Source organism: Myotis myotis, unplaced genomic scaffold (genome assembly GCF_014108235.1).
Source record: "Myotis myotis isolate mMyoMyo1 unplaced genomic scaffold, mMyoMyo1.p scaffold_m19_p_1, whole genome shotgun sequence".
Classification (NCBI taxonomy): Eukaryota; Metazoa; Chordata; class Mammalia; order Chiroptera; family Vespertilionidae; genus Myotis; species Myotis myotis.
Genome location: NW_023416313.1, coordinates 48,178,977 through 48,194,840, shown reverse-complemented (window position 1 = coordinate 48,194,840; position 15,864 = coordinate 48,178,977). Strand labels below are relative to the sequence as shown.

Below are 15,864 nucleotides of genomic sequence, written 5' to 3'. Positions count from 1 at the left end.
ATTTTGACTTCTTAGGGAAAGTACCATTATATTGTGGAAAGATCACCAAACTCATTATAATTCACTATGTGTTTTTGAGTTCATTAACAAACTATCCTCACCTTTTCCTGAAGAAAAATTAAAATCATAGGTTCCCTGCCCTTCCCATAATGTAATAAATGTAAATAAAATAAAAAATATAGTAAAGTAGTTTATAAAGGAACATACACTATTATAATAATCATTATCTTTATCAGAGAAAGTATGGGTTATATTTTAGAGAAAATATGGTACATAGATATGGAAAACATAAGATTTTCATTCAAGAGAGTGAATAGTCAATATATATTTAATATATATTTAGTAAGAATATTAGTGGCATTAAGATCTTTTACCCATTAACTCTCAACTCCCCTAAAATCATTTCTTGGGAGAAGTAATCGATCCCTTCTTTAATATTTCAGTATAGAGACCTTCACTCTCTTCAAAAGCATCCAATTTCAGTGAGACCATTCCTCCATTCTATCAATCACAGTCATTCATTCATTCAAAAATTTATTAAACAGCTATTTCTAAAGCTCTACAAAGGCATCTTGATATTGACCTGGTTTTTGCCTTTCTATAATTTTATTCTGCACATTAGAATAACTTAGAATAAATATAATATCTCTTTTTTTTTTTTTGCCTGACAGATCCTCATATATTTGAAGCCAGCTATCAAGTTTTCCTGAAAGAATTTCTTTTCTTCAGGCTAAATGCCCTAGTTCCTTCAACTGTATTTTCCCTGACATCATCAAGACCGTCATAAGCTTTGTCACTGCCCCTAAATGCAAGGTTAGAGTAAGTGTCATTTCACATGGTCTGGCAAAAACAGAACAGAGTGGAGCACTTAGCCTTCACATTGTGGGCACCATATTCTAATAATGAAGCCTCAAAGAGTCAGCCTTTTTCAGTTGTCCCACTGAATACTGGGGGTTCATTTGGGTTATAGTAAAATGAAGTTAGAATGTTTTTGTACTCCTGGGAAGTACTGTTTTGATAGGATTATTTGTTCTGCTTTGTGTCATTTTTATTTTTTTCCTAAAAATAAGGTTTTATACTTGGCCCTTTTAAATGTTATTGTGTTAGATTTCACTATTATTCAAATATTTTACAATCTTTTTGCTTTCTTATTATTTCATTCAATCTTACCTCACTGCTTCACATGACCTGAAGAATTTCTCAGATGCATTAAAGCAAAGAAACATAATAAAATAAAATACTGTTAGATTAGCTTGTTTGCTAAGTGACTGAACATTGAGCCCCTATTTCCAGGGTTACTTTTTAAATATCAACTACACTCATAAAATTAAAGACAAAAAGGAAAAGAAACCCTTTCCTCCTTTAGTGAGTCAAAGCTCCATTTACTGTTATGCACTCTGAGATTCTCAAATTAAAAATTACTGAATGTATTAAAAGTATTATCCCTGTCAGCCAGCACGGGGGATGAAGTCATTGGGAACAATGCAGGCATTGAAAGAGACACAGCATGACAAGGAGTATGACCCACTGTCTCAAAGTTACTGCTGATGCTGAGGTAAGTCGTATACCAGCTGGGTCAACTATTTAAAACATCAAATGTGACCAACCTAAACAGTCATGTACGTTGTATTTGCCTCATCTCTGAGCTGAATTTTCCATTCTTAGAGCCAAGAGCATTTTATCCAGGGTTGAGCAAAAGTAGGTTTACAGTTGTTTTTATGGAAAATAATACAATAATGAATCCATAATGATACAGGAATAAACTGTAAACCTACTTTTGCCCCACCCTGTATTTCAAAAATAAATATAAAATTACCACAAAATGTCAATTAATCTATATTCTGATAATTTTGGACATCTTTCTTAGATATCCTCTCGTCTACTTGTGTCTAATAAACCTAGTGATTTCTGATGATATCCTATCAATCTTATTTTAGGATTTGAACCTCACTCCACCCCCATTAGAAAACCTAACTGTAAATTAAAGGATAATGTATCAAGCTATGAATATAAGCAGAAGTTGGAAGAGTATTTCATAGGCACACACATTTTCATTTATTTTAAAGGGAAGCAGTATAGATTAATGGTACAAGGATACATTTCAAGACAAATGAAAATGGATTTGAATCCTGATGTACCTTTTAATTACAAGCTTTATAATTATGATTAAGTTTTTCAACATTGAACTTCAGGGTTCCCACCCATAAACTGAGGCTCACAATATATAATTTACATGGTAAACATTTAGCTATGCGCTTAAAGGAATAAAAAAAAATAAATTATGAATTAGTAACCTTGGTAATATCTGGCACACTGTAGTCACTCAACAGAATAGCAGCTGTAGGAGACCTGAAGTAAAAAAAGAATTCTAATTACTCTGATAAAACATTCTCCCTCTTATAAATGGCTATTGAAAAATTTCTACATTTATGGTGTGATTTGCCTTCTGTATAAAACACATTTATGAAATAAACTACATAAGATAAATATAGCTACCTATACAGTACACACTAAGCAGTGTGCTTATATGTATGTACTCAGTGAGGCAAAACCATTTGTTGGTCTTCCCACATGCTGTTTCTTTCCAGTGAGTTTTAAAAAGAGATTTGAAGTGAATGCACCTCGACTGATTGGTAGAACTATGGTGTCTTCTACATGTGCAGTTCTTTGTACTCTTAGTACAGTTCTGCCAGTGACTCAGCACACTGCTTATGCAAAATGAGATTATTGATTCAGTCAGTTGGTTAAGTGATTCAGTGCCACAAATATAATAGACTAGAGGCCAAATGCACAAAATTCATGCAAGAGTAGGCCTTCGCAGCCCAGATGCCTCAGCCCTTGCAGCCCTGGCTTTATCCAGAAGGTCCGGATGGACAGTCATTCTGCTGCTTGGCACTTGGTTGATTTGCATATTACACTTTTATTATTATAGATAAAGTCAGATCTTAGACGATACTATTTCAAAACCCAGTATATTGTAAATCATCTCTCTGGCTTTGGAAAAATAAAGTTAATAAAGTTTTTAAAGTTTAAATCAACATTCTGGGCAATTTTCCCACTGTATATTGTCAAGAATAAAAACAGAACCTTGAATATGTATTATAGACAGAGAATTTTCCAAATTCAAAAAGAGATCCCATCTAACATAAAGTTGACAAAATATCAGGGGGCAGAAATGATGTTTAACACTGGGCTTGTGCTTGGCTGAGACAAAAACGGTGAAATAGGTGAATTTGATATTGGTGTTCTCCATCTTTTTCTGTAATTATCATTTCCGTTGCCCTCCTATAAACCAGCATCTTTATTCTACTTCAATATTCTCCCAAGGAGAATATAATTCTTTAATATATTACCATTTCTAAATGTATTTGATTTTAAAACAGATCTGCAAAGGGAAAAAAATGACTTAATTCAAAAGAGATACATGAGAATCAAGTGTCCCAACCTGAATCTTTTAGAAAGCAGAGACTGAGATACAGATGAAGGGATTATCACTTTATTTGGGAGGTACAAGCTCTGGGCCGTGAGAATGAGAGAAAAAGGAAATAAACTAAAAAGAAGGAGGCAAAGCAAAGCAATTTGTGTACCCACCATGCAGGGTGTAGCTCCAAAGTGAAACCCAGAGACACAAATTTGCTCAGACGACATGTTCACCCATACAGGAGCTAGGCTAAGCATTCGAAAAGGAACTGTGCATTCAATGAGTCCACAGAAAAAGAATGAAGGAAGAATGTGTCTGTTCCAATCACCTTCATCATTCATTTCCTATTGGACAAAATGTCCCCCACTGAGTGCTAACTTCCTCAATCTTTGGTCCCTTGGTGAGTGAGAAGCCAGAATTCATGTCTTGGGAGATAATGTTGTACAAAAAAGGGGGTGACCTGGTATAGGTGAGGAGCAGAGCAAGAGAAAAAGAAGGTACTTGAAGGGGTTTTAAGAGGTGCACAATGTTTGTGTCCCAATACAGTGAGGGATAGCAGGACACCTCATGGAGGGCCATGTTCTAGGACAGGGAAGGATTTTTCAAGGTCTCTCAAATTGCAGTACCTGGAGAACAGCCTAATCTGTGAAACTGAGAGACAGGCTTTTGGATTTCCAGGACCAAGAAGGGAAGCAGAGATGAGGGCAGAGAAATAAGAAGAGGATCTTCATAAACAGTTTATGTCCATTCAAAATTAGAAAAGTGAAACATGAACTCCTTTCTCCTCCAATGTAAAATTCTATTCCAAATAGTAGAAACAATATCTTGCTGTTTCAGATGGAGAATGATGGATCACACTTTTCCTTAACTCATCAAAGTACTCCACAATCATATTTTTAAAGCCCGGAGAGGAAAATAATTTAACAACCTGTCATATATAAACTGACTCATATATCTGAAAACTGTCAACACCACAATAAATGCCTTTGCCAGTAAATCATGCTCTTTTTTCCAGCATGATTGTTATTAAATCTGTGACAACAATGACTAAATTGAATGGGACCCATAATAACCTATAGCTAGTTTCTCAGAAATCATTATTGTCAAAACTTGACTTTTTGATTCCTACTCCTTTATGACAGGAACAGATCAGACAATCAGACATTGTAATACTTTAAATGAGGAGCTCAAGGTCTCACTGAATTTCCACAATAGTTCAAAGAGAGGAGGCAAAAAAGAGCCAAGAAAAAGAACAATTTGATCCCAGAGAGGATTATCCAAGTACAAAGTGAGGAGGAAGAGTGCAGCTGGCCTTTGGATCTAGCGATAACACAGCCTTTGACCCACGAGGAAGCAGCCATCAGACTCTAATAGTGGTACAGAAGAGAACATAGAGTTTGAAGTAGCTGCTTAACCAACCTGAAAACTACACACAAACCCATCCAGAATTTAGGTCCATAAACCTATTTAGGTTAATCAACCCAAGTTAGCATTAATCATTATTATCTTTATTAATAAAATCATTTTTAGAGACCATAAATAAATAAATAAATAAATAAATAAATAAATACATGTCAGGTAGTATCTTTAAAGTACTAGGTATACAAAAAACAAATTCTATTGGAATTACCAAAAGAGGCAATGTGTTAAGTGAAGAAATCATAGGGAAATGTTTCATAGAAGGTGGGAACTAAAAAGGCCTAAAGGCAATGACATAGAAATGAGTTTGGTATGTTTGGGACACAATGAGTAAAGCTGTTCAGCTGGAACAAAAAAAATATACAAACAAGCATTTTAAAAAAGAAACTTCTTGATGTGTATGGGGGAACATGAAATAATTCAATTGATTTTCTTGTGTGACCTATAGTAAGACTCATTAAGAAATGGTCACACCACATATTTCCAGTTGAAGCTTTGTAATGTCTGTTCACCACATTTTGAAAGATAGATTCCCAATTAAGAATCTGAGTGGTCTAGAAACCCATTCAATAAGTATTTAATAGTGGTGAATGCTGTTGAATAGAAATTAGTAAGAAAGAATGGGGTGTGTTTCCTTTGGTATGCTTTGCTAAGGCAAATGAGAAACATAGCTTATTATTCTTGTCTGTAGTTTTATCTGGAATATAAATCTCACTTCCAGTCACTCTTTTAACCCTAAATTACAGGATACTTTTAATTTAGTTTTGTCCTAGCTGGTTTAGCTTAGTGGGTAGAGCATCGATCGGCCTGTGGACTGAAGGGTCCCGGATTCAATTCTAGTCAAGGGCACTGGCTTGGGTTGCTAGCTCAATCCCTGGTATTAGATGGGCAAGAGGTGGCTCATCAATGATTCTCATCATTAATGTTTCTATCTCTCTCTCTCTCTCCCTTCCTCTCTGATATCAATAATATATATATATATATATATATATATATATATATATATATATATATATATATAAAAAAGAATGTAGTTTTGAAGGCAAAAACTGAGCCCATGGCATAGGATCAGTACTACATCCCAAGATAGCCGTGGGAAAACTACGGCCCGCGGGCCGGATCCGGCCCGATTGGCTGTTCTATCCGGCCCGTGGAGCCGAAAGAGCGGAGGGTTCTCTTGCTCTCCCCTCCGCTCCTTCACCAGAAGCAGTGTTAACATGTATTAGTTCACACAAACACTCCATCCATGCTTTTGTTCTGGCCCTCCAGTCCAGTTTAAGAACCCATTGTGGCCCTCGAGTCAAAAAGTTTGCCCACCCCTGTCCCAAGATAAGGATCATGAGAAGGCATGTTCACTGTATCCAGTTTTGAAGGGAAAATCTCAAGTAATTTTCAAAAAAATTCTTCACCATTTGTTTCCCAGGTCTCCAAGTGCCCTACCTTTTTGTTCCTTCCCAGAGAAATCTACTGACAATTTCTTAGTTTTAAATTCTACCTACCAACCTCCAAAGCATTTCCAAAGTACAGTAACATCATCCTGAGTTCTTAGAGACATAAGAACCCTTGATAGTTATTTGGTCCACCTCCCATCTCACCTAGGAATCACCTCTGTACAACTTCCTATAAGTGCCATTCAGACCACACACATGTGGGAAGCTCGTCACATCCTAAGTCAGTGGTTTCCATTTTTTCAAAGTTTTACTTGGAAGGAAATTCTGCCTAAATTAAGGCGAGAGCTCTGCTTTCTGGAATTAATTAATCCAAGTTATGCTCTCTGATTTAAACTGAGGAAATCTTTGTTGAGACAACTTTTCAACTATTTGAAGTTGGTTCTCATAAACCAAAACTTTCTCTTTTATACCCACCACTCCAACTTCTATTCTCGTGTGTGTGTGTGTGTGTGTGTGTGTGTGTGTGTGTGTGCGCGCGTGCGTGCGCACTACTTGCCTTCTTCAGTTACCATCAATCTGCCTCTGGTCTTTTAAGAGTACCAATGATTTCCTCACAGCTCACTCCTCAGCCTCAGCCTCCTCCATTTCTACAGTATTTGATACAGTTGACCTTCCCAAATCTTCCATCTACAATCCACTCTTGGCTTCCTGAATTGTCCATTGATTTTCACTCAACTGTGCTAGCTCTTTTCTTTCATTGTGGTAAAATACACATGACATAAAATGTACTATCCTAACCAGTTTTAAATGTGCAGTTCATTGGGATCATTCATACTGTTGTGCAACATCACCACCATTCATCTTCAGAACTCTTTTCATCCTTGCAAAACTGAATCTCTAGACCAGGGGTGGGCAAACTTTTTGACTCGAGGGCCACAATGGGTTCTTAAACTGGACCAGAGGGCCAGAACAAAAGCATGGATAGAGTGTTTGTGTGAACTAATATAAATTCAAAGTAAACATCATTACATAAAAGGGTATGGTCTTTTTTTTTTTTTAGTTTTATTCATTTCAAATGGGCCGGATCCGGCCCGCAGGCCGTAGTTTGCCCACAGCTGCTCTAGACCCACTAAACAGTAACTCCCCAATCCCTCCTCTCTTGGCCCCTGGCAACCACCTTTCTACTTTCTGTTCTCTATAATTTTGCTTTTGTCTTCTTTTAATATAACGCTATTCAATCTCACAAAATACCCATGGACTCATATGTGAACACATATATACTGAGGATTTATTATGTCCTAGGTACTGTGCTAGATCCTGAAATTTTAATCAGTTAAATTATTTCTTTATATTTTCAGCCCTATTTTTTTAGCTAGGTGATTGTCCAAACTGGCTAGTCATCAGAATCTCCTGTAAGACCTTTAACACACATACAGACACATCCTATCTAATAAAGAGGGAATATGCTAATTGACCCTCACACCATCACAAAGATGGTGGCACCAACAGCCAATAAGGAGAAATATGCAAATTAACTGCCCCTCCCTCAAACATGGTGGTGCCTACAGCCAATAAGGAGGGAATATGCTAACTGAATGCCCACCCTCAAAGATGGTGGCACTCACAGCCACAAGATGGCCAGCTGGGGAGGGTAGTTAGGGGTAACCAGGCCTGCAGGGGAGGGCAGTTAGGGGTGACCGGGCCAGCAGGGGAGGGTAGGTAGGGGTGACTGGGCCAGCAGGGGAAGGCAGTTGGGATGATTGGACCGGCAGGTGAGGGCAGTGTATATATATAAATATATACACTAGTAGCCCAGTGCATGATATCACACACAGTAGGCTGTCCGCTGCTTCCACAGGAGTCAGTGGGAGCTGCACCACTTCTGCGGGAGCTGAGAGGGACCCATGCCACTTCCACGGGAGGCAAGAGCAAGCTGCTGGTGCCCATGGGAGGCAGGAGGGTCCTGCACCGCTTCAGGAGGCTGGAGGGAGCAGCCATCACCCATGGGAGCGGGGGTGGGATGGGGGTTGGGAGGGAGGGACCTAGAGGTGCTCCATGCGCACTCAGCCTCGGTCATTACTGTGACACCGTAATGGACAATTTGTATATTACCTCTTTATATATATATATATATATATATATATATATATATATATATATATATATTAAACTTTATTTTGAAAGACAGGTTTCCCCCACTATCTAAAAGTAGAATATTCTTATGAAACCCTTTGTAAGCTAAAATGGCATAAAGTAAAGAAACAATTACCTTAGAGTAAACACATCTTGCTAATGGATGCACAAAAGAAATAGAAATAAAGCACAGATGCTCAGAGACATTGTAAAATTTTATGGCCACTTGATCCTGAGATGCTGAGTGTAGTTCCTGGGTAAAAAGCTTGGGGAAAAGCAAGGGACACCTGTAAATTTAGATTTACAGGAAACTGCAAAGTATAGAGCATTCCCATAGTACACTCTCACTCACTCCCATTTCCTTTGATGTTATCATTTTGCATTATTAAGGTACATTTATCAAAACTAAGATTCAACATTGATCCATTAATATTGACTAAACCCAAGGCTTTATTCTGATTGCACCAACTTTCCATTAGTGTCCTTTTTCTGTGTCAAGATTCTTAGCAGCCTCTGGTCTGTGACAGGTTTTCAGCTCCACCTTCAAGAGGGGCAGAATCTACATATATTATTTGCAATTATTCTGTTGAGGAAAATGTTTTTCCTTCTCTTGGAAATTCTTTAAACAGTTATATTTATAGGAACATATTAACCAGACTTTAGTAGGTCTGGGGGGAGGCCTGATAACCTTTACTTTTTACATTCCTTGGGAGAACAATCAGATTTGGAGTCCAAAATAGTTCACATCTCCACAGGAAAACACACACACACACACACACACACACACACACACACACACACACACACACAACAGCTCTCATTCACATGTACCATAAACTCCTTGCCTCTCTCGGGTTAACAGTCTCAGAGACAGTTTTACTTGTTCCTTTCCTTTCCTAACCCACACATGACTTGTCATTCTATCCTATCAATTCTTGCTTAGAAATATTTATTGAGTTTATTCCTTTGTCTTGATTGCCTGGTCCAGACTTTCTGGGCTAGTTAACAGTAGCTTTCTCTTTACTTGCCTCTTATTGCATTAGTTCTCTTTTTCTGATCTACTCTGCACGCTTAAACCAATATTTAAACCACTGCATACCCTGTATTATTTCCCTTCTGAAAAATGCCACAATAGCTACCCATTTTCCATTAGTATTGTACTCCCAAGAAGAGGTCCTCTGGCATGAGTTAGAAGTCCTCTGACATAACATTATTAAGTTAAATAAGGCTAAATGAATTGACAAACCTATGATTTTCCAAAGAGGGAAATATTACATTAATAACTCAACCAACTCAGTCAAATTGAAATAAGGCAATAAGGCTGAATACAAAGATTGTTCAAATTTTTGTCACTGTTTTGGAATTAATGTTTCTAGTCTACAAGTCAGAATGTAAAGAATAAAAGTATTTCATGGCTATTTGACTTAGCCTTGCTGATAATCAAAGTAGGTTATTACCTAATTGATGTGACCTAAGATTAAATACTCTATCTCTGTCAACCATCTAAAAAATTATCTTATTTAGCAATTAGAAATTCATTTGAGCTACCAAGATTCCCTTTTCAAGATACAAATATGCCTGGGAAAGCTAGCAGCCATTAGCAGTAAAAGCATACCCATTTCCATCAGATGGCTTTCTCTTAAGTTGTAGTCTGAAGCACTCCCGACCAACTGGACTTCAGATTCTTTGTGGACCCAGGGGTCTGTCTGAGCAATTTGGAAGTGCATCATGATCATGGCTTAAGCCTAAACTACACACAGCCCTGATTCCGGCTTGTCTGGACCCTCCTGGAAAGACACTGATCCTTATGGAGATGCTTACGAGCACGGTTCATGGGTATTCATGTCTATATCCTGGCATGAGCTGACTACAATTAAAGGGTGAGAACAAACAAGATGATGTTTTTCCCTCCAGGCTCTCTGTGGACTAAGGGGCACAGGAGTACTGGGGTGAACAATCCCACAGAGATGAGGCCGTGCCAGAAGCTTGTGCCCCTGGGAGAGACATAAGTATCCTCTGTCCTCTGCACTTTCCACTTTGGCACAGGCATTGGCAGGCCAAGCTTCAGCAGGGGCATCACAGGGTATGCCTGCAGTATTGGGCTCTCCCAGAATTGTTCGGGCATTTCCACACCACAAGAGAGAATCATGCAATGGCGAAAACTGATTTTGTAACAGTTGTTAATATTCAAGTGTGGCCTGTGAAACCTGAGGTTTTTCAAGTGAAGAAAAAACACATGCAAAAACTCCAATTCTCTTTTAAGTCAAAATCATGTCTGAAGAGGCAAATCCTAAAATCTTCCAGTGTTTGGGGCTTCAGTTACATAATTTGTACAATGGGAATTTTACCTGCTGCCACCTTCTGCTTTATAACTTCAAAGCTAGATATTACAATCATGAATACATTCATGTTTTCTAGCAGAACTTAAAACCAACTTGCAAATATTAACGTCTTAGATTTTAATAAGGAGAACATATTTTTTACCTTAAAACGCACTCATTTTTTCAAAAGAAAAGTTTTTCCCCTTTTTCATTGGTTATAATTTCAGTGTTTGTGTTATATAGCAAGTGGATGTGAGGGAGAAACTAAAAAAAAAAAAAAAAAATTACAGGGAATGACTCAATTTTTTTTAAGATAAAAAACACACTTTAAAGAAAGTTATTGCCCCTTTACCATATTTCTCAAAGAATCAAGCATCCATGATTATCTCTGATGATAACGTTTGCCTGAAACAGAGATCCCATTACCTAGGAAATGGAAGTTAAGTGATATTGTAAAAAGATTTTCTCTTAAATTTTCCAATGAAAATGTTGGTTACAGATCACTGCAATGTCAAGTTGGTAAGAACTTTAGTCTCATCTAAAGCAACTACTTCATTTTGCAAATGAGAAAATCAAGGCCCAGAAATAATGTATAACTTGCAGGCATCTCTGAGTCACGGAACAGCAGAGTAGAACCAGGTCTCATGCCTGCTCAGTGCCAGTTCTCAAGGTACTTTTCACTGACACACACACACACACACACACACACACACACACACACACACACACTAGTGCATCACACAGTACATTGCTCACATTCCTTTCAAAAAGTAAGTACAATAACATGTGACTTAAATTGGGAATAAGACTTAAAAGTACAGTGAGCATGAGAGAAAAAGGACCACTTTCTGTGAACACTGATGCCAACAAGACAGCCTTTGGCATTTTGCAGCCAGTGGAGCTTTAGGGGATCTAAAGAGTTCGATTCCCTAAGCCAAACATTCAACAGGGCAGTTGTACATTTAGGTTACTCTGAGTGTACAATAACACTAGGTTAGGGTTTTTCTGCTTTTTAACAGGGTTTGAGAAAAAAGATAAAGCACTGTGTGATAGTAAAGGGGGAAGAATATCCATTAATCTGGAATAATAATTTCTACCATAACATTTCACCGGGCACATCACCCTAATTTAAGGCCTGAATTAGCTCATGCCTGGATCACAGCTGTGAGACAATCAGGTCTCTGGCCCCCAGCACCTCTCCCCCTGCTCCCACACTGCACCCCATTGACCAGTTTACCTCCTTGAATCTTTATTTGCATTATATCATTCCGTATTCAAGACCTATGATGGTGTGTGTTTAACTGTTTATTGATTCATGTCCAAATATTTTAATGTAGCTTTTTTTTGGCTCTTCGTCATGTGTCTGCCTCTCATAAATCCTACTTTCTGGCATGCTGATGGACTCTCTCTCCAGGAAAACAATCTTATTTCCATCACCAGCCCTTGTATATCATTGGCGTCCTTTCTCTACTATTTCAAATGCTACTCAAGCTTCAAGGCACCCACTCATGTCCTCTAGGCAGCTGTTCCCCACTACCCCGCCCTCCACTGTTGAAGCTCTGGTGGAGGTAGCTCTCCCTTCCTGGCTTCATGAATTTTTCTCTGATTGTGTCACATCTGTTAGTCGTGTATCCCCAATTCAACATAACATCTTTTAGAGCAGAAATCATGCCTTCGAAATTACATCTTGGAGTTTCTTGAGCCCTCATCCCACTCCCATTTCCATATACTCTCGCCGTACTGACTGGAGCAGATGCCCAGTAAATACTTTGAGTGTTGGACAGTCCATATGAGTTGTAAGGAGAAAGTTGCACCTTCATCCAGAACTGGCATAGCATCAGCACTGGTCCTGGGCGTAACTCTCAGACCCATTGCTCTTCTTGGAGGCTCCACATCACTCCATCACTAACCTGTTCCTGACTTCCTCCTCTGCAGGGTTTGTTAAATCAGTTCCTTCTCTCTAACCATGGACTGTCCACTTCCAGCCAAGGTCACAAACCTTTTCAGCCACCTCTCTGACTCCAAAGAACAGCCACATGAAAGTTTCCATTTAGGTTCCATTTCTTTTCCCTCCGTAAGAGAAATCCCAGCCCTTCCTAGGCTTGAAGCTGTAGACACTTCAGCTGTGAAGACTCCTCTCCCACATAAATGCCCCAAGCCCAGGTGTCCCTGCCCCACATCCCAGCTAAGCCTGCACAATACTAGTTTTCCTTCCCTCCACCCCCCTCAAAATGACCGTGATGTCAATGGGATGCCCTAAAGTGGTGGGTTTTCCTGCTACCTTATCACACGGGAGGGACAACGGAGCCTGGTTTCCAGCTGCATACACCTCCTCCAGCACCTGAAGTTCCAGGTTCCTGTCTGCCAGCACAGTCTCCCAAGGTGGTAGGGACAGCCTCCAGGGATTTCTGGGCATCCTGCATCTCCTCCCACCGGCCTCTGCTCTCTCTTCCCTCACACCACATGACCACACCCAGTGGTCCTTAACCTAACAACCTAGATCAGTGATGGCGAACCTATGACACGCGTGTCAGAGGTGACACGCGAACTCATTATTTTGGTTGATTTTTCTCTGTTAAATGGTATTAAAATAAAAAAATAAATATCAAAAATATAAGTCTTTGCTTTCCTATGGTTGCAAATATCAAAAAATTTCTATATGTGACACGGCACCAGAGTTAAGTTAGGCTTTTTCAAAATGCTGACACGCCGAGCTCAAAAGGTTCGCCAACACTGACCTAGATTAAACCTTCGAAATAAAGAAAAGTTTTCCCTCCTGCAATTTCTCCTTAAAATAAAGAATATGCAGTCACGTGCTGCCTAAGGAGGTTTGGCCAACAAGGGACCACATATAGGATTGCTGGTCCCCAAAGACTATAATGAAGCTGAAAAATTCCTATCACCCAATGACTTCGTAGCCAGCATGATGTCATAGAGCAACACATTACTCACCGGTGCATGGTGATGCTGGCATAAGCAAACCTAGTGTGCTGCCAGTCTTATAAATGTATAGCAATACAATTATGTACAGTACAGATCACATGATGATGATAAGAAGTGACTGTTACTAGTTTACGTATTACCTATGCTACACTTTTTATTGTTATTTTAGACTGCATCTTTCTACTCCTTAAAAACAAGTGTCCTGTAAAACAGTATGCTTTGTTACACTAGCAGCAGTCTCACACATCTTTGTTTACCAAGCGTCCTGATTGCATGCTTTTCTCTTGTGCTTGATTTAATTTCATGTTGCTTTGTACAGTAACACGTTGTATAGGCTTGGGACCTAGGAGCACTAGGCTATACCATAGGGCCCGGGTGTGCATTAGGCTATACCTTCTGAGTTAGTGGAAGTGCACTCCATGGGGTTCACACTATGGTGAAATCCCCTAACAACTTAGAATGCGCATCCGGGTCTAAGCAGCACGTGACTAGATCCCCAGTAAAGCATCTGTGCTTTTCATGAACAGTGCCCTAGGGGGAACATGTCATTTCCTTTTTCTTTGCTGCCCCATCAGCAACAGGAGGTCAGGTCTCAGAAGTTGCCTTTTCTCCTCCAGCTCCCCCCACTGCTCCAGCAAGAAACAGGTGTAAGAATTCAATCCCAAGCCTAGGCCAGCTCGAGTCTCCCCAGGAGTAAGCTCTCTCTTACCTCTGACACACACACCAAGGAAAGACCCATCCACCTTGCCCTGCACTCCCAGCCCACATCTTAAGCCAAGGAATTCTCTTTCCAGCTACTCCCGGGATATCTTTCTCTTCCTCTCCCATGCTCCTGCTTTTCCTCCCACCAATTCTCACTCAGAGGCACGGAGCCCCCCACGGAGCCCCCCAAGTCTTTGAGGGCACCCTGCCTAGCAACCCCGGTCCTCCGCTCTGCGCCCACAGCTGCAGCACCAGCCGCTGGGCCCGGGATCCCTTCCGCCCTCTCGCAGCCCTGCGCGCCCAGGGACAGCCCCAGCAGGTGCCCCATTGCCAGGCCCTTAAAACGTCGCACTCTCCCAGGGGCCCAAGTTCCCTGACCTGCCCCTGTCAGCCCCACGCCGCCCTGGGTCCAGATGCCAGCTCAGATCAGAGTTCGCTCTCCCTGCGACTCCACCCCAGCTTTCCTCCTGGGTCTCCAGCACCCAGTGCGGCCACTTACCCAGGGCCAGGAGCAGCGGCAGGGAGCCGGCGCCGCTGCCCGGGGCGGTCAGGTCCATCAAACCCGCGCTGCAGGGCGGGCAGCCCCTAGACGAGCCTCCCGCCTCCTCCTGCGTCCCTTTTCCAGGCCACGGGGCGTCCGAGGAGGTGCCTGGAAACTAATCCTGGAGCCAGAAGGAAACGAAACTACTCTTCAGGCTGGAACCCTGGCTACAGGGCAGGCAAACACCCAGGGCGGCGGCCTCCGGATCCCTGAGAGTCGCTGGGAGGAGGGAGCCTCCTATTTATTTCTGCTCTTTCTGCACACACCCCACCAGCCAGGCGCAGGACGGCGAGGTGGTAGTCTCCAGGTTGTTCCCACCCAAATTGCCCCACACCCACACTGAGATTCATATTGGGGCTGCCCTGGGGCCAGCTCAGCCACTCCACCTGCTGGGTCGCGCCTGACTGTCCCTGTCCCTCCGCCTGGGGGAGTAAACAGGTAGCCGGGAGCAGGGAGAGAATGCACTGCAGGGGAGTCAGATGTGTCCTACAAGGCCTGCAGGCAGCCCAGGGAGAAGCCTGCGCCAAACTCTGAGGGAGAAGCAGAGAGTCAAATGTGCTCTGGAATTCCAGCTTTCCTGCAGCCAATTGCCGGTCTCTTGGAGGGACGAGAGCCAAGCAGTGCTGCGGTTAACCTCAGGCATTTGACAATTTACAAGCCCTCTGTTTATATGTATCATTTGTTGGCTATCTGGGAGTTTGGACTCCCCAAGAGCTACTTTAGAAATGTCATTTATATCTTTATTTATTCATTTATCCATTGTATTTTTTTACTTATTTATTTAATTCATTCACTCTATTGGATCTGTAAAAATAAGAAGAATGCTTTTTGCCGGTCTCTATTTCATCACACCTCCCCTTTTATGGAGAAGTGGAATCTGATCCAAGCATTTTCTGGAACACAAAGGCATCCTCATAGCTTTCGAAGACAGAAAGCAGCACCCAGTGTTACCTTTCGAGGTTAATAAATTTGCCTCCAAAATAACTAAAGGGT

General features: G+C 40.8%; 1 protein-coding gene across 2 annotated transcripts in view; it reads right to left on the bottom strand.

Annotated features, from left to right (window-relative positions):
* The window catches only part of BTC (betacellulin), a 48,002-nt gene extending 32,762 nt beyond the window's left edge, over positions 1 to 15,240 (bottom strand). Inside the window, exon 1 of one of the 2 annotated variants that reach the window (XM_036336403.1) lies at positions 14,830 to 15,240. In XM_036336403.1, coding sequence (XP_036192296.1) covers positions 14,830 to 14,887 — 58 coding nt within the window. In that variant the 5' untranslated portion in view covers positions 14,888 to 15,240. The remainder of the gene's footprint in view (positions 1 to 14,829) is intronic. The other variant, XM_036336412.1, reaches the window with a different exon arrangement.
* Between the last annotated feature and the right edge of the window lie 624 nt (positions 15,241 to 15,864).